The sequence below is a fragment of the Malania oleifera genome, chromosome 11, assembly GCF_029873635.1.
Source record: "Malania oleifera isolate guangnan ecotype guangnan chromosome 11, ASM2987363v1, whole genome shotgun sequence".
Classification (NCBI taxonomy): Eukaryota; Viridiplantae; Streptophyta; class Magnoliopsida; order Santalales; family Ximeniaceae; genus Malania; species Malania oleifera.
In genome coordinates, this window is record NC_080427.1 from 56,568,102 (window position 1) to 56,594,825 (window position 26,724).

Consider the following 26,724-nt stretch of genomic DNA (forward strand, 5'->3'; position numbering starts at 1 on the left):
ATTGGTTTTGAAATACCAATAAAGAAGCTGAGGGGGCAAGTAGCAACGCTAGAAATGTGGAATGTATGGGTGTGACACAAGCCAAAATGATGACTTAGGGGGCTAGTTAGAAGGGGCAAGCTTTCAGCTTGTCAAATGTTAGAGCTTGTTTAGTTGTGAAGAACAGTTTTTATTATTTTTATTTTTAGTTTTCTAAATAATTATAAAAAAAAAAATGTTACATTGTTTTTCAGCATTTATATAGAAAATTTGGAAAACATCCTTTTTCTTTTTATCAAATTTTCTAAACTGTTGAAAAACAAGAATGCATGTCATTTTTATAATTAATTGAAAAACTTAAAATCTAAATAAAATTATTTTCCACAATAAAACATCCACTAAGTTAATGTTTGGTCTACAAAATGTATGTTCTTAGAAATAGAACAATCATCATATATGTATTGTCCTCATAAAATGACAACAGACAAATTCTTGTGAATCCATAACATGGAATCACTATTCCACAATTTCACAAGCTATATTCCTATCCTATTCCGTGTTTCATAGATTAGCACAAATTTTTGCATGAATGACTTTTTTTATAAATTATTAATCATGTGCAATTTTTATTACATTTTTACCACATTATATTTTACCCCTAGAAATAGACATTTTGTCAACCAATAGCAACCTTAGCGTCCCTTCACATCTCCCTCACATGCAGCTACAATGACTACACAGTTGGGGAAAAACAACTCAAGACTGGTAGTCCCACATCAAAGGTTAAGGTCCTAATTACAATTCACAACCAACATTATGTGCACATGCTGAAACTTAGGCAATGTTTTGGTGGGGCCAAGTGACTAGAAAGAGAAGTAATTTGAGTAGAAATGTACAGCATACACAAGATGGAAGTGGGGTGGGGAAGATTTTAGTCCTTTAGATGGCTACACTCCAGAAAAACACACAAGGAGAGGTGCATGCTACTGATAAAGTTACAAATGGGATTAGAAACTCCACATAATGCAGCCTTTGTGAGATATGAATAAATTAAAAGAGATAGCTATGCACTTTCTTCATCAGCATAAAATCAGACTACTAAACCAAAATAATAATCTGCAAAACTATTCCGCAACTGCTCATGCTCAAATCAGAATACTAAACCAAAACAATAATCTGCAAAACTATTCCGCAACTGCTCATGCTCAAAGCATAAGGAACAGACAATATCAGAATGGAACCGACAACTTGTTGAACTGATGGACATGTTCAATGAATATGTAGTTTTCATTTTACCAAGTCTAATGCATCTGACAGAAACTGGAACAAGTATAACCTATCTTATTGTTTTAAAAAAAAATTAAAATCTTTAGGCATTCCTAATCTAGGTTGAAAACAGTTTCTTTACATGGTGGATAGTCAATGCCTCTGAACTTGTCAACTGAATTTAGTATTTCAAGTAGGAAAATTTTTTGAACTCACATTTTAGTCCAAACCAAAAAAAAAAAGTGCATTTCCACTTAGAATGACCTAGCCTTCTTATATGTATTCTACTCTATATTTATTATGTATACAAAAGGCATGGAGTACTCCTTACTCTTGAGGAATGGGTAAAGTCAGTGACTTTCTATTTGGATATGGGAAAAAGACTACTTCAAATGTCAAACGTGTCAAGCCATTTCTGCTATAAATAGACAAAGCTACCTTGCCAGTGTCCTCACAACTGATTCAAAGCAAAAAGGCACAAACACCTTCCCCCCTGTGCATACTTAGCCATGAGCAAGATGGCAGCCAATACACTTCTATCCATTGCCTTCTTGGCCATGGTTTTGTCTCTGGCCTCTGCTTCTGATCCCTGTCCTTTGCAGGACTTTTGTGTTGCTTTTAATGACACCAAGGAAGCTGGTATGTATTACCTTTTCCCTTAAATTCAATAACACATTTGATGTTTATTTAATCTTAAATTCAATAGTACACTTGATGTTCTTCTTTTTCCTACCTTCACGTATAAAACATAATTTAATTTGCCATCTACTTCTGTCTGCTTCTCTATTGCAAATATTTTCAGTGTTTGTGAACGGGAAATTCTGCAAAGATCCAGAGCTAGCCACAGCAGATGATTTTTTCTTTTCAGGACTTAATGTGCCTGGGAACACATCGAACCAACTTGGCTCTAATGTCACACTAGTAAATGTTGATAAACAAGCTGGCCTTAACACCCCTGGTATCTCAATAGCTCGTCTTGACTTTGCTCCATATGATCTCAACCCTCCCCACATGCATCCTCGTGCCACTGAGCTCCTCACTATCTTGGAGGGAACCCTCTATGTTGGATTCATTATGTCCAACCCAAGCAATAGCCTAGTCACCAAAATTCTTTGTGCAGGTGATGTTTTTGCGTCTTCAACTCTCTTTACTGCTTCAATGGAGGTTTCACTAGGTTTGCATCCAAGCATGCCAATTTCGGTTAAGAGATAAAGGATATACTTTCGTTGAGAGACACTAATACCCTTTTTTTATCTAGCAACTTCCATTCCCAAGAAGTACCGCATTTTTCCCAAGTCTTTAACTTCAAACTCAGCAGCTAGGACTTTCTTCAATCTTTCTGACTCCACTGTATCATCTCCAATTAGGATTATATCATCAACATACACAATTAGAATTGTTTTCTTACCACTTTCAGACTATTGGAAAAACATAGTGTGATCTGATAGCCCTTGTCGATATCCTTGGTTCTTTATCACCTTCGCAAATTTGTCGAACCATGCTCTAGGAGATTGCTCAAGTCCAACAGGGACTTCTTGAGTTTACATACTCTGTTTTTTTCACCTTTCTTACTAAAACCTGGTGATATCGTCATGTAGACTTCTTCTTCTAACTCGCCATTTAGAAATGCATTTTTAATGTCGAGTTGCAGTAGTGGCCAATCCAAGTTGGCTGCCAAGGACAGGAGGACCCAAACTGTATTCAATTTTGCCACTGGTGCAAACGTCTCCGTGTAGTCAATGTCATAGGTCTGTGTAAACCCTTTTGCAACAAGTCAGACTTTATACCGTTCAACTATCCCATCAGCTCTATATTTCACTGTGAAGACCCATTTGCAGCTTGATGGCTTCTTCCCTCTCGGTGAATTCATAACGTCCCAAGTTCCATTCTTTTCCAGGGCCCACATTTCCTCCATGACAGCTTCCCTCCATTCCAGAACCTCCAAGGCTTCCTGGATATTCTTTGGAATTTTTTTCCTATTAAGATTAGAAGTAAAAGCACGACACCCTGTAGACAGAGTTTTATAAGACATGTACTTAGACCAACGATATAGAGTACATGAACTAGTTTGTTTTCTGACTGCAATGGGTAAATTGATGTCATCGGGTGCAGAAGGAAGCTCATGGCCATCTATTACTTGATCGAGATTGGGTGTGGACTCATGGTTGCTCAGAGCTATCACCAGTTCCAACTCTCTTGGTGCCTCAGGTATGAGATTTTCTCTGTTCTTTGTTTTTGGCTTTCTTGAGTAAACAAGTATTTCCTTATTTTGTTTTTCTACATCTCCCCCTGAGTTTAAGTGGTCTTTCACACATGACGAGTCAAGAAATGATGTAATGGCAGTCTCAATTTATAGCACAGATTCATCAACAGAGAAATCAAAAAACCGATCTTCACTTCAATTCTTCCCCCAGGGTTTTGAGAAGGAGCGGTTTCAAAAAATGTGACATCAAGGCTAACAAACAATTTTTTTGTGACAGGATCATAACATTTGTAGCCTTTCTGAGTAGGAGAGTAACCAATAAAAACGCACTTAATGGCACGACGTTCCAATTTATCACTATTGTGAGCATGAACATGTACAAATGCAATACACTCAAAAATTTTCAGGGAGAGATTGGAGTTGAGCCGAGAGTTGGGAAAACATCTTGAAATTTTTGGAGAGGAGTGGCAAAAGAAAGAACTCGATTAGGCATTCTATTAATGAGATATATATAGTTGTTAAAATGGCATCGCCCCAAAAATATTTTTTTATATTTGTAGTGAATATCAATGCCCGAGCTACTTCAAGAATATACCTATTTTAGCGTTCAGCAACCCCATTTTGTTGAGGGGTATCCACACAGGAACTTTGATGAATGGTTCCATTTTCTTGAAAATAATTTTCCAAGATATTATTGAAATATTATGTACCATTATCAATATGTAAAATTTGAATGTGAGTTTGGAATTGTGTTTGAATCATAGAGTGGAAACTAACAAAAATAGAACGGACTTTAGTTTTATATTTCAACAAGTAAACCCAACAAATACGAGTATGATCATCAATAAAAGTAACAAACCATTTCGTGTGAGTGCGATTGAGAGAGCGTGAGGGCCCCTATAAATCACTATGAATCATAGTAAAAGGTTTAGATGGTTTGTATGTGGATTTTGGAAAGGAATTATGTTGGTATTTTGCAAGTTCACAAATCTCACACTAAAATTCAGAAGACGTTTTATTTGAACAAATGGAAGGAAATAAACGTCTTAAGTATTAAAAATTTGGAGGACCCATCCTAGAATGTCATAACAAAATATCACTATCCCTAGAAACAGATGCAAAATCACAAATAGCAGTTTTACATTGTTCACTCATATTTGCCTCAAAGTAGTAAAGTCCCTCACACGCCTTAGCACTGTCAATCGTCTTCCCCGATGATAGGTCCTGGAAAACACAGTGAGAGGAAACAAATTTAGCAGAGCAATTGGAATCTTTTGTCAACTGGCTAATGAATAACAAATTGCAAGACAACCTAGGGACATGTAGGACAGATTTTAGAATTATGGAATCAGAGATTCGAATACTCCCTTTGCCTGCAACAGATGAGAGTGATCCATCTGCAATTTTAACTTTCAAATTCCCAGCACAAGGTGAATAGGATGAGAACAGATGATAAGAATCAATCAAATGATCAGAGGCACCAACATCAATTATCCATGGTGATTTGTAATGAGAGATGGTATTTAAGGCTGTCAAAAAATTACCTCGGTGGGCTAAAGAACCAGAAGGAATACTTGTGAAAGACTGACCTGATGCTTGAATGGTAGAGAACATCTTATAGAGTTGCTCCAACTGCTCTTGGACTGAATGCGCCATTTGAAGTGGAATTGTTATTTTTCTCACCTTGTGGTTTTTTAGCTAAGTTATCAAGAGCAGCTTGGTAGCCACGATTTTTTTTATTCTGTCTCTGCTTCCAATCTACAGGCTTCCCATGTATTTCCTAGAAATTATCTTTTGAGTGGCCCAACTTGCGGCAGTGCTCACACCAGGGTCTCCCTTTCTGCGCCTTTTGACTTGTACCTGCAAGAGTTCTCGAAATTAGGGCAGACATCTCAAGCCTATTATTTTCGATCAACTCCTTCAACATGACCTTGCAACAACTCTCCTCTCGCCTCACCTCTGCGAAGACTTCCCGAGTCGAAGACAGAGGACGTCAACCAAGAATCCTCATTCGCACCTCGTCCAAGTTTCGGTTGAGTCCGGCCAAGAATTCGAAGACTCGTTCATTCTCGAGTCTTATCCTATATTAGGTACTGTCTCCAGGGCATTCTCATTCTTCCTCAACGCTCAGGTCAAGTTCTTTCCAAAGATTCATCATCTCCATATAGTAGTCGGTGACGTCTCTCTCTCCTTGCCGCATCTGCCATAGTCGAGTCTTAATCTCAAAGATTTGGGAGTAGCTTTCAACATCTGAGTATGTCTCTCGGACAGCATCCCAGACATCCTTCGCCGTCAGTAGGAGCAGATAGGTCTTTCCGATTAAAGGTTTCATGGATTTTACAAGCCACGCAGTCACCATGGAGTTCCCGGACTTCCACTTCTGCAGCGTTGGTTAAGGCGGGCTTCTTCCTCTCGCTGATAAGGTAGCCTAACTTTCCTTTGCCGTCAATCACAAGTTTGATTGACTAAGCCCAATCACGGAAATTTTTTCCGTTCAGTCTCTCCACCAAGAGTGGAAAGGACGAGTTGTCTAGCCCATTCGAACCCATGGTGGAGGTGGCTTCAGTCTCGCCATCGAGAGCTTCAGAGGTGCTCGACCCTCTGTTGTTGACAACTCCTTTGGCCATTGCTAACAAGGATTTTGAAACCCTAGCTCTAATACCATGAAATTAGAATAGGTTTTCTGTATTCCTTGAATAAATTTGTACAAGCCAATACACACTATTTATAATATAATCGAGTATTCTAAATATGGAAACAATCTCCTAAAATAATCTCTCTCAATAATATACAATCCTCTACATAAATACCCCCTAAATCACTCCAAGATACTTCGGATTTCTACACAGTGTCCCTAGTTCCACTGTTCTTTTACATCCTAGTGAATGATCGTAAGCAGAAATGCCTTAGTTCAGACAAGACGTTAAAGACTTGCTTGTCTTCTTCATTCATCTACTGATATATGTTATATACTTCATATTATCTTTCATTTCCATACTAGATTTATTGCTCCTCCATCTTGAGTTTTTGGAAGAGGTGGTACTTTTAGTTATCATCCCCAAACTGAGAGGTCATGTTCCATTTGGTTACAAAGGACTTGCTGAAGTTTGTAGTTTTCTTCCAGTATTGTGCTAAGAATTATTCGGACTCGTCCATTATGGAAAGAAGAAACAAGGACTGCTGGCATGTTTACTGAAACAGCATGGGCTGGAGCTGTTTTCAACCTCTTCCCTATAAGCTAGCCAGTCATCATCAAAATTCCTGCGATAGAGATGAGAATATAGCAGCCGAAACCATAGAAAATCAAATCCTGGTTGACCCAAAACTTCAGATTCATTTTCCGACCCAACTCCTATTTGAGCAAATTGAAGAATTTTTGCAATTCCTCATTGCTTAAATATTCTTCAATTGATTCTTGTTACCAATATCAATTTTCCTACATCAAAGGGTATTTTTCAAGCATTTGTCTTCACCTCTTTAGTTTTAGCCACCGATGAGATCTTCTCCTCTCTTGTTATTTATTTTCTTATTACTGTTATTAAATTATTTTTTCTCAATAGTTGGTTAGCTATGATGATTTTTGTGTCTAGGATTTGTAGGCTTAATATTTGTTTTTTTGTGTTTTCATTTGCAAGTCTTGGAATATGACAAAATTTAGTTTCATTTTTTATTTTATTTTTTTCAAAAAGTACTATTGCGCAGATTTTAGTCTAGCTTGGATGCACACTCAAAATTGTATGCTTTAAAAAAATATTTTAATGCATTGTATTGTGTGAGTAGTTTCTACTAGTTGTAGGGTACTTAGAAAATTGTCTTTGTGAAATAAGTTAGCTAAAAAAAACACACAAACGTGTACTTCGCTTGTGTAACACAAAGTCTTTGTATACACATTCGGTCACAAACCCAGATAAAGGAGTAGGGTTGTGTTAGGTAGCTGATAGCCAACATAAAACTTTGTCAGATCATTTTATCATAAATTCTTACCAAAATCTCCTAGATCAAGGGAATAGACCAGGTCAGTATAAAAGGGAGAGGGTTAATAAGTTAGCACAAGAAACTAAGATAAGATTAGCAACTTGAAATATAGGGACTCTTACGGGAAAAAGTGTGGAAATTGTGGAAATAATGTTTAGAAGAAAATTTAGTTTAGTCCTTCAAGAGACGAAATGGGTAGGAGAGAGCCAAAGAAATTGAAAAATCAAGATTTAAACTTTGGTACACTGTCAAAGAGAAACATAAAAACGGGGTGGGTATTATTGTAAATAGAGACCTAAAAGAAAATGTAGTAGATATTAAAAGAATAGGGGTTAGGATCATTACAAATTTACAATCAAGTTAGTTTTTGGCCTAGAAATAGTGAACTTCATTAGTGCATATGTTCCACAAATAGGCTTAGAAGAAAATTTGAAAAAATAATTTTGGGAAGAAATAGACATTCACATAAACTTATTTGAATTGTCACATTGGGAAGGATAGTATAGGGTATAAGAGGATATATGGTGGCCATGGATATGGAGAAAAAAATGAGTCCGATAATATAATCTTAGATTTTGCCATGTCTTACGATTTGATTATATTGAAAACTTGCTTTACAAAAAGAGGAGAATACTTAATATCTTTTAAGAGTGGGTATAATAAAAGTCAAATAGATTTCTTTTTAACTAAGAATAGGGACCGTCTGTCTTGTAAGGATTGTAAAGTTATCTCAAGTGAAAGTTTGACTACACAACATAGAATCTTAGTATTAGATATACATATTAAAGAATGTAAGAGAAGGAGTACCATAAATCAACACGAGAGGACTACATGGTGGAACTTGAAGGGAGATAATATAGTAAAATTCAAATATAAAATGAACAAAGAGTGTGATTGGACAATAGGGGATAAGGTTGATACAAATACTGTTTAAATGGTGAATTCTATTGTTAGGATAGCAGAAGAGGTTTTAGGTGAGTCCAAAGGAAGATACTTGGGTAGTAAAGAAAGTTGGTGGTGGGATCAAGAAGCCCAAAATGTCATTAAGACAAAAAAAATTGGTATAAGATATGGCAAAATTGTAGAAATATAGAAAATCTTGAAAAATATAAAGAATCGAGAAAAAATGCAAAAAAAAAAAAGACCATCAATGAAGCTAAACATAGGGCTTATGATACTTCATATACTCAGTCAAATACAAAAGGAGGAGAAAAAGACATTTATAGACTTGCTAGAGTTAGAGAAAGAAAATGCAAAGATTTAGGTTTTATAAAATGTATAAGGACGAGAATGACAATATCTTAATTAGAGAAGAAGACATAAAAGAAAGGTGGCAAAAATAATTTGATAAGTTGTTCAATGAAAACCAAAATGAAAGATTGAACGTAGAAGTGACAAATGAGGAGAAGATTAAAAATAGAAGATTTATTCGTAAAATTAGAGTCCTTGAAGTTAAGATGGCATTAAAAAGATGAAATGTGAGTAATCTATAGGACTAGATAAAATACCAATTGAAGTTTGGAAATATTTAGGGGATAAAGGAATTATTTGGTTAACTAATCTATTCAATAACATTATTAAAACCAAGAAAATACCAAAAGAATGGAGGAAAAGTATGTTAGTACCTCTATATAAAAACAAAGGCGACATTCAAAACTTTAATAACTATCATGGAATTAAGATTATGAGTCATACGATGAGATTATGGGAAAGGGTAATTGAACATACAATAAGATTAGAAACAAAGATTTAAGAAAATCAATTTGGTTTTTTGCCTAGGAGATCAACAATAGAAGTTATTTATCTTTTAAGAAGTTTAATGGAAAAGTTTAGGGAAAAGAAGGACTTGCATATGGTTTTTATTGACCTAGAGAAAACTTATGATAGAGTACCTAGGGAAGTGCTTTGGTGAGTATTAGAAAAGAAGGGAGTTTGCAATAGATATACGGAGGTCATTAAGAATATGTATGATAGAGTAGTGACTAGCGTCAAGACCGTAGGAGGAGAGTCTAGAAAGTTTTCAATCTCAATAGGTGTTCATCAAAGTTCTACTTTGAGTTCTTATCTTTTACTTTAGTAATTTATGAAATTATTAGGAATATCCCAAATGAGATCCCTTGGTATATGTTGTTTGTAGATGATATCGTGTTGATTGATGACAATAGAAGCGGAGCAAAATCTAAGCTAGAACTTTGGAGAGTCACATTAGAATCCAAAGGGTTTAGGATAAGAAGGAGTAAGACTAAATATATGAAATGTAATTTCAGTAATGTAAGGAGTAGCAATAGAGAGAAGATTAAATTGGATAATCAAGAGATTAATAGCACTGATAAATTTAGATATCTTGAATTTATTATGCAAGGTGAAGGGGAAATTGAAGAAGATGTAGTACATAGAATTAAGACAGGTTGGGTAAAATAGAGGAGTGCAGCAGTTGTGTTATGCGATCGTAGAATACCCTTAAAATTAAAAGGAAAGTTTTATAAAATGGCTATAAGACCAACTATGCTTTATGGTTTAAAATGTTGGGCAACTAAGAAACAACATATACAAAGAATGCAAGTTGCTAAGATGCATATGCTAGGGTGGATGAGTGGTTTAACATTAAAAGATACAATAAGAAATGAACATATACGCTAAAATTTAGACATACCACAAGTTGAAAACAAGATAAGAAGCAACTTATATGGTTTGGACATTTACAACGCAGGCCTAGTAGAGCACCTATAAGGAGAAGTGAGTTAGTTATGGTTTTTGGCATGAAAAGGGGTAGGGGTAGGCCTAAAATTACTTGGAATGAGGTAGTGAGGAAGGATTTAACAGCCCTTAATCTAATAGAGGAAAATGCTTAGGATCGGGTGAATTGGCGGAAAAGGATTCATGTAGCCGACCCCACCTAGTGGGACTTAAAGGCTTGCTGTTGTTGTTGTTGTATATGCATGTATATAATTCAGTTTTTTGGCTCGGTTTCACAATAAAACCAAAACAGAAAACCAATATTTTATAAAATTCTAAACCGAAACCGAGACCGAAAACCGAATAACTGGACTGAATTGTAAAACAGTTCAGTTTTCGTCCGGCTTTTGGTTCTTCGGTAATTTTTGTACACTCCTAATTCAGACTATTCAGAAGGAATAAGATTTCGTCATGACAAACATTAGCATCCTTCACATCTCCCATACAGCTAGTATTGGGGATAAAACAACTCCATACTGGCAATACCACATGATGGTCAGGTCCTAATCACAAATCATAACCAACATTGTATAAAGATACTGCACATGCAAGTAATGTTCTGACAGGGTTAAGTGACTAGAAAGAGAATTACCCTTATCTTCATGGGAAAATACTCCTTCATACAGCTACACACCAGCAAAACCCATGGGAGATTTGCATGCTACCGAGAAGAGTTATGAATGGGATTAGAGACTGCAAATGCAGCCTTCCTGTTATGTGAATAAATTAAAAGAGATAAAGCTATACACTGTCTTCATCAACATAATATCAGAATATCAGCAGTACAACAGTGGGAATATGTGCAACACGACTCTACATCAAATAATTGATACACAAAAATGATCATAGTAGTAACATTAATAATGATGATAAATAATGGGCACATTTCTTCATATTTGTTGTGCTCACATATATACGCTGACCTTGTGTAGGATCTCATGACTCATCTGGCTTTGGTTCAAGAGTTACAGGGACCTTCTCTTTGTGATCACCACGTAACACCTCCACGACCACCTGAGCATTGAGATGATTGAATGATTTGCTTAACATCCTTCCATTTGGATAGCCTTTAACAAATCACATGCTAGCATAGGCAATAAAGTTGTAAATTTCAAATTGGCAGGCCATGTCCAGGACATTATGAAGCCGCTGGACCATGTCCAGGACAGTGAGAAAACTGCTCATTAATCAGTTAAAAGCATAAAACAAAATATCAGACAGATCAAGCTCGGTGCTGCTGAGATCTGCTAGAAAGCAAATGCCAAGAAAGCAAATATCAGCAGCATGTATGAGGAATGCAACCTAATAAGATGAAAAACTGAGAAGCAAACAAATCTAACCTCTTTCTTCCTTTATTTCAGATTTTTTTTTTTAGGCTGAGGTGTGACTAACTCAAGAAACTTACACACACATTGGTTTGATTCTGGGTTAGGTATGTGAAGAGATGTGAATGGTTTAGCTTTAGGCTGAATGTGTACAAAGTATTGTAAATTTCTTTGCGATTGTCCTTGCCTTTCCATGAGGTATTGTGCTACATCTTGATATGATTACTTTGTTGAGCTAAATTAGCAGCAAATTTTTGGCAGCCAATAATCAGTGAAATTGTAAATTCATTTACTTTATTGTCAAGGGCCTTCCCGAACCAAATACAAATTTACATAGGTTGGATTACCTTGGTTCTGTATACTAGTCCACAAGTTGGTTATGGGTAAAGAATACAAGAAATTTTTTAGCCAGTTTAATTCCAGACCAAGGCCAGACCAGACCAGACCATATCAAACCGAGGTGCACCCCTATATGCATATATATCCCAACATAAGAATACAACCTTTTTCATTGGGTTAATTATCTTCAAAGCTCCAACCAACTGGTGGTTCAAATTAAATGTGCTGAAAAAGTCTTAAAAGAAATTATGCCAACTGACATGGCTCTAACTTTAAACTGCATCACTAGGACTATCAAATGGTCAGAAATTTATTCCATTTGGCCTTTGAACGTACGAAATATTATATTTCTAGGGACAGGCATCTAAGATGTATGTCCCAATGCGAGCATACATGAGCTCCCCTCTTATCCCCAAGAACAAGGAAGAACAATAGCAACAGTTAAAATAGATGAAACCAGCATCATACCTTGTCACCCACTTTACATTGGTCAAGAATTCTGTACAAATCACTGCCATTAGAGATCTTTCTTCCATTCACAGATGTTATGATGTCACCTAAAACAAGCCTACCATAAGCGTCACGTTTAGTTGGTTGCAGACCCTGCAGAATAGAGACCAGATGAAATATGCTCATGCGAAAGCCACATTTTAAAAAAATAAAAAGCTAATAGACAGAAAGTTTTCAAGCCAAAGCGTTTTAGCAAACAAATGGGAGATCTGTTTCAATAATACATGGAAACTAAAATTTAAATTATGATATACAGAAAATATCAAACATACCGCTTTGCCAGCTGGGCCATTTGCTGGAGCATCCAGAACAAGCACCCCACTAACCCCCAATTGCTCCACAGACTGATCGGGAGCAAACTTAATTCCTAAAATAGGTCTTGTAACCTTCCCAAACTGAACCAACTGGTTAACAATGCCACCAACCTGGATAGATGATGATACAAATGAATAAGGAAAAATATCTTATTCCATAGCATGAGAAAGAGGGACCTGTGTCTTGGCAGATTTAAATGATGCCTAAACCTGATATTACTTCATAACAAAAATTAAAAATTAAAAAAATAAAACAGTATCCAAGTAATAACCCACAGTGTCAACTGGAATTGAAAATCCAACGCCAGAGGATGCACCAGATGGAGAATATATCGCTGTGTTTATCCCAATAAGGTTTCCTGAACTATCAAGAAGTGGACCTCCACTATTCCCAGGGTTGATAGCAGCATCAGTTTGTATAACATCCTGAATTGGACGACCAGTAGCAGCAGAACTGATTTCTCTGCGTAGCCCACTGTAAGGAACATAAAGAATGCCTCAGTTATGTACAGGTACACTGCAAATGAACCAAGCCATTCATGACCATTTTGGTAGCCTGGCTCAATACAGGCTCATTTGAGCCCCTTCATATTCATAAATGAGAAATTGCCTAATTTTAATAAACAAGCCAAGCTTGAAGAATGCAAAGCTCAGCTCATTTAGGCTTATGAAGAGTTCATTTTCCGGCCAGTTTGTTGACATTTTTTGAGTTTGTTTATAATTATAACTGGCTATCAAAAATATATATATCATAACTAGTAGGGCATCTATTTTTCTCTCTTTTTGTTCCTCCTCTCCTTTTTCCTAGGGTTACAATTTGACAAAAATTAGAAGGCTCGGCCTGATAAGAACTCATCCAAGCTTGTTTATTTACACTAATGGGCAATTCCAAAGCCTTTCCAAAGCTTATTTAATAAACAAGGTACGCCTGTAAAAAACTATGCATGGCTCAGATTATGCTTGTTTAATGAACAAACCAAGCATGACCAGGGCTTACTCAACTTGTTTAGGCATGTTTAACAAATGAGCCAAACTCTAAGCTTAATTTTGAAGCTTCTTTACTAAATGGGCAAAGCATGATGTTGAGGCACCAGTGATTTAATGGATGATAGCTATTGTGTGTATCTCCCACCCCCCCCACCCCCCTCTAGTAGTAGCATGACAGAGGATCACAATGGAGAATTTAAGCATTTATCTTGCAACTATGGATTTAGAAATATTTATTTCTCAATTTTTGTTTCAAAATTTGGTGGTTCTAGAAGTTCTAGCTAATTGTTATTATGAGTGCTTTTAATTATTTTAGGTGTTTTATAATTATTCATTTTACTTTAATGTTGGGTGTATAAATACTTTCTCATGTGTCTTGTACAATCAGAATGCAGTTGTTTAACTTTAAATTAAACTTCCTGCTCTCTTGCTCTCTCTACCTCCAAGAACCCCTTCTCTTCTACTTGAATTCTCTCTTCTTTACATTTACCCCACCTTCTCTCTCTGATCTCTTCTATGTCTTCTCTCTCACTCCTCTTTCTTTCTGCAGTCCTATGTCACATCATCTATGTTATTATCAACACTTGTTAACAGTAACATTGGGCTGTTGAAGTTAAGCCTACATAGAGACAGCTCTAGAAAGGGGGAAGTGGGTAAAAATGAACAGGACAACAAACTAAAGAATGTTAACTACTGTAATTGGTTATATATATTCACAATCATATGTGCTAAAACTGATAAGTGAACCAACCATTTAGGTGAAATAGATCTAATCAAATAAAATTCATAACATTCCCTGGGAATTCAGAAATAAATAAATGCTGCGTGCATTCAACATGCTCATTAAGGAAATGGCTTGCATGGACTTCAAACCTGATAACTCCAGTCGTAAGCGTATGGTCAAGCCCAAACTGCAAAATAAGCATGTGGTAACCATTCCCTCAATTAAATTAAATACTCATAAACCACAGGGTGAATAAGTTCAAATAATAGCATGTAAAAACTGGAAGCCCCAAGTAAACTCTTACAAGCTAGCTTACAGAGTTGGATACAAACAGGGTGTAATTAAACTATATAAAAGAACAAATAATGTAAATCATTTTGTGGACAAAAACATCCTGACTTTTTAAAATATAGACGAAATATCAAAGGAAATGTGCAAACTCAGGAATGACGTAGGTTCTTTTACACAATATTGAATATTGGCAATTATTAGGTTATAATTTAAAAGATTATAGAAGCCAAAAATACGTATGTGTAAAACATACCAGATAAAGGATACATATCACAACTTTGATGGAACCATATCAAAATTCAGACAAATATACTTATACTGCACTTGGAAGCATGGATTTCCAACCTTTGATTTAGATTTGGGTGGATTTGGACAAATTTCAATACAATTTTGTAGTACATCTTATACAAATCTAATACAAATCCAAATCCAAAGCCTCTCCAAAAATAGGGTTAGTGTTAATTATCAGAAGACATCATAAACCAATATTTTCTATAATATATATATATATATATATTTCTGTAGCAGAATATACTAAAAAAATTTTGGAAAATAATATATGCAATTATGAAATTTTAAAGAAAATAATGCGTAAAAATATTTTTCCCTTATTCAATGATCTAAAAATACTAATAATTTTTTATAAATATTTGTACAACATTTCAAGTTACAGACATTATTCAATCATTAAAAGAATGCATTCCTACTAAATATAGCAAATCATTGAATAAGGTAAAATATCTGTATTTACAAATTTTATCTATGAACAATTAAAAATTTTATCACTCCTTAGCATTTCCTTACAAATAAATGTTACCATGATAAATACAAAAAAAAAATCCATTTCATATAAAAATAAAGAGTGTGTATTTACCATGATAGTAGACAATGAAGGAAACAGCACAAATTAAGCGAAAGGCCAAATAATTACACAAGAAATACATGCAGATGCAATTGATCTTGAGGGCAATGATGATAAGTAATGGATTGTTTTAAAATTCTCTAAGTTGGAAGTTATAATTCTGATAAATTAAAGAAACGAAGTACAAAAACATATATTTTCATTTTTCGCTCTTAGTATCTTAAATAAAAATAAATAAAGACCTCAATTGCGTACAATATTACTCTCCTGAAATTATTCTCGGGCATGTGTAATGCACATGAGAGAAAATGACTAGTCAAATTTAAAATCTTTATATAGCTCCTTGCATCATAGCCAATTTTAAAATAAGAAATTGCATTTTCTAGGTACCAATCTACTTACTCATGCTTCAAACATGTTTGTCGAAGGGATTGAAAGAAAATGCATTTTTCAGCCAAAGCTATGTCTTTAACTACACTTGTATGTCACACACTTAAGTTTCAAAAAGGTAAATTTTCTAAATTAAAAAAAAAAAAAAATAGCAGTTCCAATTGCTAGTCAAAAACATCACAAAATTTTCCATAATTCTACATTTTACTATGTTAACATTCACCAATCATTTTCTTGATAGAGCGCGTAAAATAATAATGCAATTGGAGAAAGTACAGAGAAAACATAGTTGTGCAAGTGAAATGGAATTTCCTACTCACAGGGTTTCCAATAGCATATACTTTCTGACCAACAAGCAAGTCTGCTGAGATGCCAATAGGTATTGGTCTTAGTTTGTCTTTTGGTGCATCAACACGCAGAACAGCAACATCCTTGTCCTGGTCAAATCCAACTACTTTTGCATCATATGTTGTCTGGTCAGCAAGAGTGACCCTACAAAAAAACTAGCCACAATTTAACATTGAACAAAAAAAGAAACATAATTGCTCTAAACTAAGTAACAAATTTTGCAGGAAATGCTCAAAACAAAAGAGCAAATCAAGCTGTTATCTGAAGTTATGGTACCACAAGGGAATTCCATGGATCAAAGTACACAGATTAAAAACTCATTGTGTAGAATAAAAAATATGAGGTTTATCAATTTATGTGAAGAAGAGCCAGTAGTAAATGAAGAAATGTATCCTCAAAATGCGCTACTTGTGTTCTTTTTTAACATTTTGGGTCAGCAGGAAAGTGAGGATTTTGAATAGCAACACAACTTCTTCCCATTTGTTATAAAATAGAGTTGTTTTCGGAGCTTCTTTTTGAGCATGCTCCTTGGGTTCTTTAGGGGAGTTTTGTTGTCTGATCTTCAGAGGATTGGAGAGCGGCTTTATGGTAACAAGTTTCTGGTTGCTTTTAGGAGGTTGTCTTATCCTTCATTCTCCATAATTCTCTTTTTTCTTTTAATTAAATTCTTTTTCTATCCAAGAAAAAAAAATTTATGATATAGATCCTTAGTGCAAGCAGTCTCACAATATCCCAATGCAACGGGCCAAAAAATGCTTCCAAAGCTAATTAAATCAACCCAAATTACTGTTTTTAGAGACTCAAAATCAGGGAAACTTAGCCATTTTATCCAGAAGGGCAACTTATGAGTGACAGTAAGATAGCAAATTCCATCTCATAACCAGCCATCAAAAAAAAAAACCTTTTTTAGTAATGCCCCTAACCTCAACCCAAATCAGTATGTAAAGACAACTCAAAGTCAGGACTTTCAAAACATGAACAAAATTGTACACCAATGGAATGGACAGTCAGAATTTCTGAAGGTGTGACTAGCATGAGAACAGCTGAAATATGTGTTCCTGTGCATGAGAGACACATGTGCAGGCACATGTGTGTGTGTGTGTGTGTATTCTAAAAACATCTAACTGATACAAAAAGTAGGTAATGAGCCTCTTTTTGGATGATTGTGCATCATGTTGACAAAACAGATTTAGGAAGAGCTCCCAAGAAGTTCAAATTTTCATAGGGTTATCCAGTAAATCACCATTAACATTAAGAAGCAAATAGTCTCCTATGTAAACAAAAATTATCCAACTAAAGTCATGGCACACACCAAAACAAAAAAAGAAACAAAACCAAAACAGGAACCTTAGGTTTGGGAAAACAGTTTTTGGTTTCTATTCAATTTTCCAAATAATAAAATAACCTCCACCTTGTTTTCCAGTTCTCAAATATTTGGAAAGAAAACTTAGGGCATGTTTGGTTAAGGGTTCGGATACAGTTTCTGTATCCGAAAATGCAGGATACAAAGAATGCACAAAATTGGTGTTTGGTTAAGTGTTTTCAAAAAACTTTTTTGGAAACATATCCAAAAACACCCCTAATGCCCTAAAAATATCCAGGTTTCAGAAACAATTTTTTAAAGTACTTCCTGCGTTTTTGGATAGAATTTTCTGGATGCAATAAAGATATGGTATGGGGTATACCTCATTTTAAATAATAATAATAATAATCATTGAATAATTGGGTAAATTGGAAGACCTAACCTCAATGATAGGTCTCTCCCTCTATTTATAATTATAATATATGTCAAATACAATACCAATGACCATAATACCCTTACTAACTCACACTAACATAACTCTAACAAATACTGATAATGCTAAATGACCAAATAACCATTAACACGCCCCCTCAAGTGGGAGGATATATATCATTTGTTCCTACCTTGTTACAAATGAATTTCACAGGAGCACCTCCCAAGGCTTTTGTGAACAAATCAGCAAGCTGAAGCTCAAACTTCACATGAGTGATTGAAATGAGCTTCTGTACAAGTTTCTCCCGAATAAAGTGGCAATCAACTTCAATGTGCTTTGTTTGCTCATGGAAGACTGAGTTGAAAGCAAATGAATAGCAACTCAATTATCACACATCAACTCCATGGCTAAGAATATGGAAAACCCTGTTCTTCCAACATGTTCTTCAACCAAACAAGTTCACATGAAGTGTGCGCCATAGCCCTATACTTTGACTCAACACTTGACCTGGCCACCACAATTTGTTTCTTACTCTTCCAAGACACCAAATTACCACCAACAAATATACATTACACAGTTGTGGATCTTCATTAGAAGGCCACCTGGCCCAATCTGTGTTTGTATATTCTTGAAAATGAGTGTAACCCTGATCCTTGTATAAGAGATCTCTCCATGGTGCACCTTTCAAATATCTAAAAATCTGAATTACTTCATCCGAGTGACTTGTTCTCAAGGAATCAAGAAACTGACCCACAATACTAATCGCAAAGGATATACCCAGTTTAGTGATTGTGAGATAATTCAATTTTCCAACGAGTCTCTGATATCATCTTGGGTTAGGCAACAAATAGCTCATATCTGGCACTAACTTACTGTTGGGATCCCTAGGTATATCAATAGGTTTGGATCCCAATAGCCTATTCTTATCAAAATGATCAAGAACATAGTTCTTCTGACATAAGACAAGTCCCATACAAGATCTTGATACTTCTACACCTAAGTAGTACTTCAATTAATCCAATTCCTTGGTCTGAAACTTACTCTTTAGAAAAAATTTTAGGACCTACATGCCTTGATCATCGTCACCAATGATCACAATGTCATACACATTAACAATAAACAAAATCCTATCGATTGGAGTATGACAATAAAATACAAGGTAATCTACTCCACACCGTCGAAGGCCAAACTCAAGTGCTACATCACTAAATCGACCAAACCATGCTTTGGGAGATTGTTTTAATCCATATAATGATTTCTTAAGTAGACACACTGAGCTTGACAGCCCCTAAGCAACAAACTCAGATAGTTGCTCCATATAGACCTCCTCTTGAAGATCACCATGTAGGAAAGCATTCTTCACATCTAACTGATGTAGAGGCCAATGACAAGTAGTGGCTAAAGAGATGAACAAACATACTAACACAAGTTTAGCAACCAGAGAAAAATATGTCTAAATAATCCAAACCATTGACTTGAGTATATCACTTAGCAACAAGGTGGGCCTTCAAACGAACCATAGAACCATCAAGATTGACTTTCACATTGTACACCCAATGATAACCAACCGTAGATGTATCAGGAGGAAGAGGTACCAAATCCCAAGTATCATTATCATGTAGCACACGCATCTCTTTAACCATTGTAGTCCTCCACTCAAAGTGATACGGCTTCAAAAATAGATTTTGGAAGACCAACACAAGACAAAGCACTAACGAAACAATACAATTTTTTATTGCAAATTAAATTTTGAAAGTACAACAATTAAGTAAAGTAATTATAACGATTTTTATTTTCATCATAGCATTTTTTTAATGTGCATTATTTTGAAATTTTATTATTTTAATCATATTTTTATAATAGTATTTGATTTAACGATGAAGATTTAATTAAGTTTTTTATTTTTTTTAGTTCTATAAATAGTAACCAAACAGTTTGCTGGTTTATGGGTTTTTAGATTATGTTTCTAGTTTTTGGTTTCCATTTTTAATTTTTGTTTCTATAATTTTTTATAGTGATGCCAACAGCCCCTTAGTTTTAGTTTTTTCGAAAACAATTGAAAATTGTCAACAAAAACAGAAAACCAACAACACAAATAAACGCATTTTCATAATTTGTTTCTTGACTACAAAGACACAAAAACAAAAATGAAAAAAATAGGCCCTAACCAAGCGCATTTTGGAGTATGAAAAATGCGTGATACAATCCCCTGTTTTCATTTTCAAAAACAACAAATATGGAAACTCATAATTGGATCCTTAACCAAACAAGCCCTTAGAAAACATCTTTTGTTGTTTTCCAACTTTCATTTACAAATTTTAGAAAGTTGAAAAACAGAGTGGCATTTTTGTCATTGTTTGGAAAACTGAAAATGAAAATTGATAACTCTCTTCCACTACTTAATATGTCCTTACTGTTTTCATCCCCAACCAGTTAATATCATTTTTTAGAAGATACGTATTATTAGATAAGACAATACACAAACCAACACATGCAAAAAAGCTAAGAGAGCAAAAAATGTGAGGATTGAGACAAGTTATTATCTCTAATATGTAATATTCCATAGGTTGGATATCTCTAGATAAGTTGCTAAATGCATAGAGAAGTGTTGTAATGCTTTTGCAGTGTTTTGTGATTGTCAAATACAAATGAAGTGAAAAAGAGAATTTTTTAACATGAGAAGAACACTACATAAGGTCATTTATGCTTCACGGCACATAACATTGAACAACTGAAACCAGATGCCCAATGATTGCAGTAGGATGGACAAGTGATGTAGCATGCCAATGGAATGGATAATTCGAAGTGTTACTTAAATATTTAGAAATTAGGGATTTGTCTTCAAGAAATTTGATATCTTAGGAATTTTAGTTAATTTAGGGCTGCTTTGGATAGTGTAGAAATTTTGGGTTCCATTTTCGTATTTAATTACTTGGGTCATTTTATAATTTTTATTCTTTGGGGTAATTTTGTAATTTAATCATTTAATAGTTAGGATTTCTTCTTTGCCCGTATATAGGCTTATGGATACAAGGAATGGAATTTTGGGTGATAAATTCAATATGTCGTACTTTGATGACTTCTTATCCCTTCTCTTCTCCTTCCTCCTTTCCTTTCTTCCTCTATGTTCCTCTCTTTTTTCTCTATTTTCTCTCTGTCTTCATTGTTAACTCTCTCTTAATCTCTGTACAGCTATCTCTCTCTCTCTCCCCCTCTCCTTCACATCTAAATCTCTTTCTCATTTTCAAGTTTCTTCTTCTTTTTCCTCATTAACAACCCTAGAGTTTTGAGACCTGTACTTGTGACCTTATTTCTAGATCAAAAATTCAACACGAGTTATATCAAGCATGTAAGAACTCCTTGCTAACAACTCTCGTCAACATGTGTGTGTTCTACACACCTTAACAAGCTGAATCTTACTGGCTAGTAATCAACTCTCGTATCTCGTGATATCTAATTGCAATGTGCAAAGTGTGATATCTTGTCATATTTAGCTACTTATGCTTTGTCCTAGCATGATAGACATGATTCATTGAATTATTAGAAAGCCAATTGCACTTATAACTATTGCACTACAAATGAATAGTGTGTTGCCTATACCAAGTTCAATTATTAATCCTTTCAACCATGTAACCTTCATCACAGCCTCTACCATTGCCATATATTCTACTTCAATGGTAGATAATGCAACAGCTAATTGTAGCACGGATTTCCAACAAATATGTTTGCCTTGCCATAATGCAAATATAACAGGTGGTGAACCTCTTGACATTCAAATCTCATACATGGACCAAATCAATAGTACCCCTGCTTAATACTGCCACATAGCAACCTCAAAACCAAAATCTGCAATACCCTTCAAGTACCTAAGAACTCATTTTAAAAGTCTCCAATACTCTTTGCCTTGATTTGCTATAAACTTACTCACCATACAAACTAAATGTGCAAGATTCAGAGTGTACAAACCATGGTATACATCAAGCATCTCACAGCCTTGTCGTATGTTACCCTTAACAACTCCTCCGCATCCTCCTCTGACTATGGACATTGTTGCTGAAAATATTTTTTAAGATTTGCCAATGGGTTAAAAGTTAAGGCATTGGCTTAGTATAAGTAGAGGCAATTACAACCCATACCCATGATAAATAAAAGGGTTAGGGTACACCCATATAATTATATGGGTCATAAATGGGTAAACCATTTATTAAATGGGTTAAATGGGAGTACCCGCTTAACCCATCAACCCATTTAAATTTCCAACCTTAATTAATTTAATTAATTTATCACATTTAAAAATATACTACAAATAATTAACTAATATTATAATTTGAATTTTTATGTATGTAATTGCTCGGTTTGAATGTTTATATAATTACGTACATAATATGACTTGGTTTTCAAATTAATTAATATGTATGCATGTTTGTAATTGCACGATTGGTTCGGTGTATATATGTCCTTAATTATGTATTGACTCTATGAGTCTAATCCCGTTTTGATAATGACAAATCACATAGTATCTTACCTGTGCATTGAGATTGTGAAGAGGATCATTACCTAGCATGCACAGAAGGTAAGGATGTCATGGAAGCCATAAGGAACTTAAAGCATATACAACCTAGCACACTTCATGGAATTAGAAGAGCAAAAGGATGAAAAAGCTTCAAGTTTTTCAAGTGTAATGGGTATTTAGTATTGCTTGTATTTACATATCTTATATGATATAGTTGGGAGCTCAAAATAACAAATAGATGGACCTTAGGATACATGCATTTTATGAAACTTTACATTCACATATCCTAGGTTGAATCGGGCTGAAAATAAGGCAGCTCGTCAACGAATCCTTGGCCTCGTTGACGAACGCATGAAGGCCACTCGGCGACGAACCCATGCTCTCGTCAACGAACAAGTGCAAAACACTCGTCGACGAACGTGTGCACTCATCGACGAGTCCGTCAGGCAGAACGACGCTCCAATGCGCAATGGGCAAAATTTTTCTTAACAAAAATATACCTAAATTGATCCAACGATCAAGATGCGCCCATCTGCCAACCATGCATATATATTTCAACCTAAAACCCTAGTTTTTGTAAGAAGATCAAAGAGAAGAACAACAAGAGCTAGAAGAGAACAAGAACGAAAGATTTTTGCTGTGCTTGAACCTCTTGCGCCTATCTATTGTATTCAAATTTTTGGGCATTCATTACTCTCACGATCAAAGGTTCTTTCACTCATATTTTCATAAGCAAGATCGTGTCTTTGAGGTTTGGTAAACAGAATATTATTTTTGATATATAGATCTTTATTTTCAAAGTGCTTACACTATCACAATCATATTGTTATATATTTTGAGAGCAAGAACGTGAGTTGTTCATATATATATATATTACTAGAAGATATTTTTAAAGGGTTTATTAAAGCTTAAATCTTTCAAAACATTCAAGTTTATATTTTATTCAAAGATTTTATCTCAGTTTCATTATTATAAAATTGATTTGATTTAGATCTTTGGAGCAAAATTGTTTTACATATATTTTTATAAAGATCATAGAGTTGGATTAGATCTTTGGAACATATTGTTATACATCTTTTCTTATTCAAAGATCATTCAATTGTTATTACTAAAGATTTCATCGAGCATAGTACATACATTCAACTGAGCTTCGAGTTATATCATTTGAGTATGTATTAGGATTTCAATTGTACTCATTAGCTTGTTGTGAAGTATTCGAGTTTGTAGAAAATTGTAATCATATTATTGTATTGATGGTTCGGGTTGTGAACCGGAGTGAGAAGGAAGTTACCCTCTTGTAAGCAGCGGACTGTAACGGAAAGCTCCGTCCCAGTTAAAAAAGCGGGATTAGTGGAATCCTTGAGTGAGTTGCTCAAGGCGAGGACGTAGGCCGGGTTGGCTGAATCTCGCAAAAACTATGTTTGCATCTCTCTTTCCCTTAACTCTTTTAATTTCTGATTGCACTTAATTATGTGAGTGTTGTGTAAGTGTTAACTGTTTAGTACGTCAATAAAGTAATTGGGTAAGATTGATTGATTAATAAAATCACACATTAAAATTGGTAAGTTGAGAAATACTGAATTGCTTGTCATCTAAGTTGTACATGTATGGTTGTAAAGTGTTCAAAATTAGAACTTGAGTGACATAAATTTTAAAATACCCAATTCACCCCCCTCTTAGGATTACACCTAAATTAACATTATGTATGTATGTGATTATAGTATTGTCTATATTTATTATTTATAATTAAATTATATAATTATGTAATTAATATTATAATTAGAAAATCTACATGCATAATTTTATAATTATGGACAACTCAGTTACAATATGTACATAATCATGCAATTATGCATATGTAAGTAATTTGATTTACTTTGCTTTTCCAAATCAATTAATACACATGCATGTACGTAGTTTATATAATTAGTTCAATTTTGATATGTTCATAATTTTATCGGTACGTAATTAGAATAATTGTTGACTACACTTATCATTTGAAATTAAAACTACATAATTACGTAATTAATACAGTTATTCAAAAATCAATTTACATAATTTTGTAATTAAAAGCAATTATAAATGTATACAATTGGTTTGGTTTATATGCATACATGTCCGGTTCAGTTTAAATATGTTCATAATTATGTAGTTATGTAATTAAACAGCACAATTACATTGCTATAATTTATAAATGTATGAATATAAGTTTATTATCATAGAAAATTTCAATTGAATATGTACGTAATGACACAACTATGCATGTACATAATAGATTTGGTTTGGTTTTCCAGGTTAATATGCATGTATGTACGTAATTATGTAATTGATTCGATTTAAATATCCGTGATTATATAAATATGTAATTATAGAGTTGGTTACACAAATCATTGGAAATTAAAATTCATGTGCAATGAATTCTATAATTCGGATATATATGTACATAATTTTGTAATATGTTAATAGTTTGATTCGAATATGCAAGTACTTACATAATTATATGCACCTAATTGATTTGTTTTATGAGTATACGTAATTATACAATTATGAGTGTACACAATCGGTTAGATTTGTTCATGCATATCAATTAATATGCATGCAATAACATAATCGATTGATTAATAATATCCATAATTTATAGCTATGTACATAATCATTACTATTAATTACAACTACCTCTTAAAATTAAACTACATAATTGAATAAGAAATCAATATTATAATTCATAAATTCATATACATAATTTTGTAATTGTAGATACATCGTTCTAAATATATATGTACATAATTATGTAATTATGAGTGTACATAATTAGTTGAGTTCGGCTATGCAAACCAATTATATGCATGCATGCATGTACGTAATTACGTAACTCATTGATAAAGATATATCTATAATTATATTCACATCTTATTATAGTATTTGCTATAATTACCATTTGAAAAATGAAATTAAACTATATAATTTATTACGTAATTAACAGTATAACTCATAAATCTTTATATAATTTGTAATTATTGACAAATCGATTCAAATATATACATAACTACGCAATTATGAGCATACTCAATTCATTGAGTTTGGTTATGCAAACCGTTAAAGGTTGATATACATTGTTGGCCCACAACCTAATAGCTTAAGCTTTTAGGTAAAGTGGTAATCTAACATGGTATCAGAACTAGTTACCAGAAGGTCCTAGGTTCTAGTCTTGTTGCCCGCGTTTACTGTGGTATTTTAGTCTTGTTCCCTACCATGGGTGCTATTTATCGTGTGTTTATCTCTCCACGTACTATCGGGCTGCATGTGCGGGGGAGTGTAAAAGCTTGATATACATTGTTGGCCCACAGCCTAATAACTTAAGCTTTTAGGTAAAGTGATAATCTAACACAAACCAATTAATATGAATGTATACATGTATGTAATTTACATAATTACATACATATTTTTCATAGATCAAATAACCTTCAAAGGTGACGGTAAGTTGTGACAATGATAATGTTTAAATAGTTATAAGTTTTAGTTTATAATCAACAATTGATTTTTTATGCTTTAAAATTAAATGGGCAAATGGGTTGACTCATGTATAAATAGGTATGGGCCATAAATGGGTCAAATATTTTATATAAATGGGTCAATAGGTCATAAATGACCCTACCCATTTTAACCCTACCCACCTTGACCCAAACCCACCCATTTAACATGTCTACTTAGTACTACTCATGTTAAACTCTTCAACAGCTTTTCCATGTAAGTCTTTATAGAGATCAAAAGCTTTCTTTTTTTCCTATCCCTATGAATTTCCATCCCAAAGATTTTCCTTGTAGTGTCAAATTCTTTCATCCCAAATTCCTTACACAATAAAGATTTTTTAGATGATTAACATCAATCAAATTCTTTAATAAAAGTAATATAAATGAAGCATCAAATAGAAATAAAAAATAAACACAACAATCATACTTCAAGCAGGGATATTGATGCCCATCATAATCAAAGCACTTGTACCACTACCTTGGTGACTGTTTCAAGCCATAAAGCAATTTCCTCAATTGATTATCCTTCTTGAGATCAATGGAAGCTTCCAATACTCCATATAAATATGCTCCTCTAAGTCATTGTGAAGGAATGTTGTTCTAACATCCAAATGCTATAACTCTAGATCAAACAAAGTTATCATGGCTAATAAACTCGAATGAAGATATGTTGGAAAATTGGAGAGAACACCTAAT

General features: G+C 34.2%; 2 protein-coding genes across 8 annotated transcripts in view; one reads left to right on the top strand and one right to left on the bottom strand.

Moving 5' to 3' along the window:
• LOC131168497 (protease Do-like 1, chloroplastic) overlaps positions 1–26,724 on the bottom strand; it is a 90,004-nt gene that overhangs the window by 59,821 nt on the left and 3,459 nt on the right. For 5 of the 7 annotated variants that reach the window (XR_009140316.1, XM_058127969.1, XM_058127967.1 and 2 more), the window contains exons 3-8: positions 16,222–16,393; positions 14,508–14,545; positions 12,924–13,122; positions 12,606–12,758; positions 12,292–12,426; positions 11,083–11,173 (exon numbers count right to left, since the gene is read on the bottom strand). Coding sequence is in view for 6 of the 7 variants with exons in the window: in XM_058127969.1 (XP_057983952.1) it covers positions 11,096–11,173; positions 12,292–12,426; positions 12,606–12,758; positions 12,924–13,122; positions 14,508–14,545; positions 16,222–16,393 (775 nt within the window). In the remaining variant the exon portion in view is untranslated. Of the gene's footprint in view, positions 1–10,818; positions 10,870–11,082; positions 11,174–12,291; positions 12,427–12,605; positions 12,759–12,923; positions 13,123–14,507; positions 14,546–16,221; positions 16,394–26,724 lie in introns of those variants that run through there. The other 2 variants (XM_058127970.1, XM_058127968.1) reach the window with 2 other exon arrangements.
• Positions 1,755–3,692, top strand: LOC131167559 (germin-like protein subfamily 1 member 16). The gene is made up of 4 exons (XM_058126361.1): positions 1,755–1,891; positions 2,043–2,370; positions 3,358–3,453; positions 3,546–3,692. The coding sequence occupies exons 1-4, from the start codon at positions 1,755–1,757 to the stop codon at positions 3,690–3,692; spliced, it is 708 nt and encodes a 235-aa protein (XP_057982344.1).

Excerpts from the sequence above, each read along its gene's own strand:
- LOC131167559 (XM_058126361.1), top strand. The coding sequence starts at position 1,755 with ATGAGCAAGATGGCAGCCAATACACTTCTATCCATTGCCTTCTTGGCC. Across the intron at positions 2,371-3,357 it reads AAATTCTTTGTGCAGGTGAT|AAGGAAGCTCATGGCCATCT; the intron begins GTTTTTGCGTCT and ends CATCGGGTGCAG. Across the intron at positions 3,454-3,545 it reads CAACTCTCTTGGTGCCTCAG|TGGTCTTTCACACATGACGA; the intron begins GTATGAGATTTT and ends CCTGAGTTTAAG.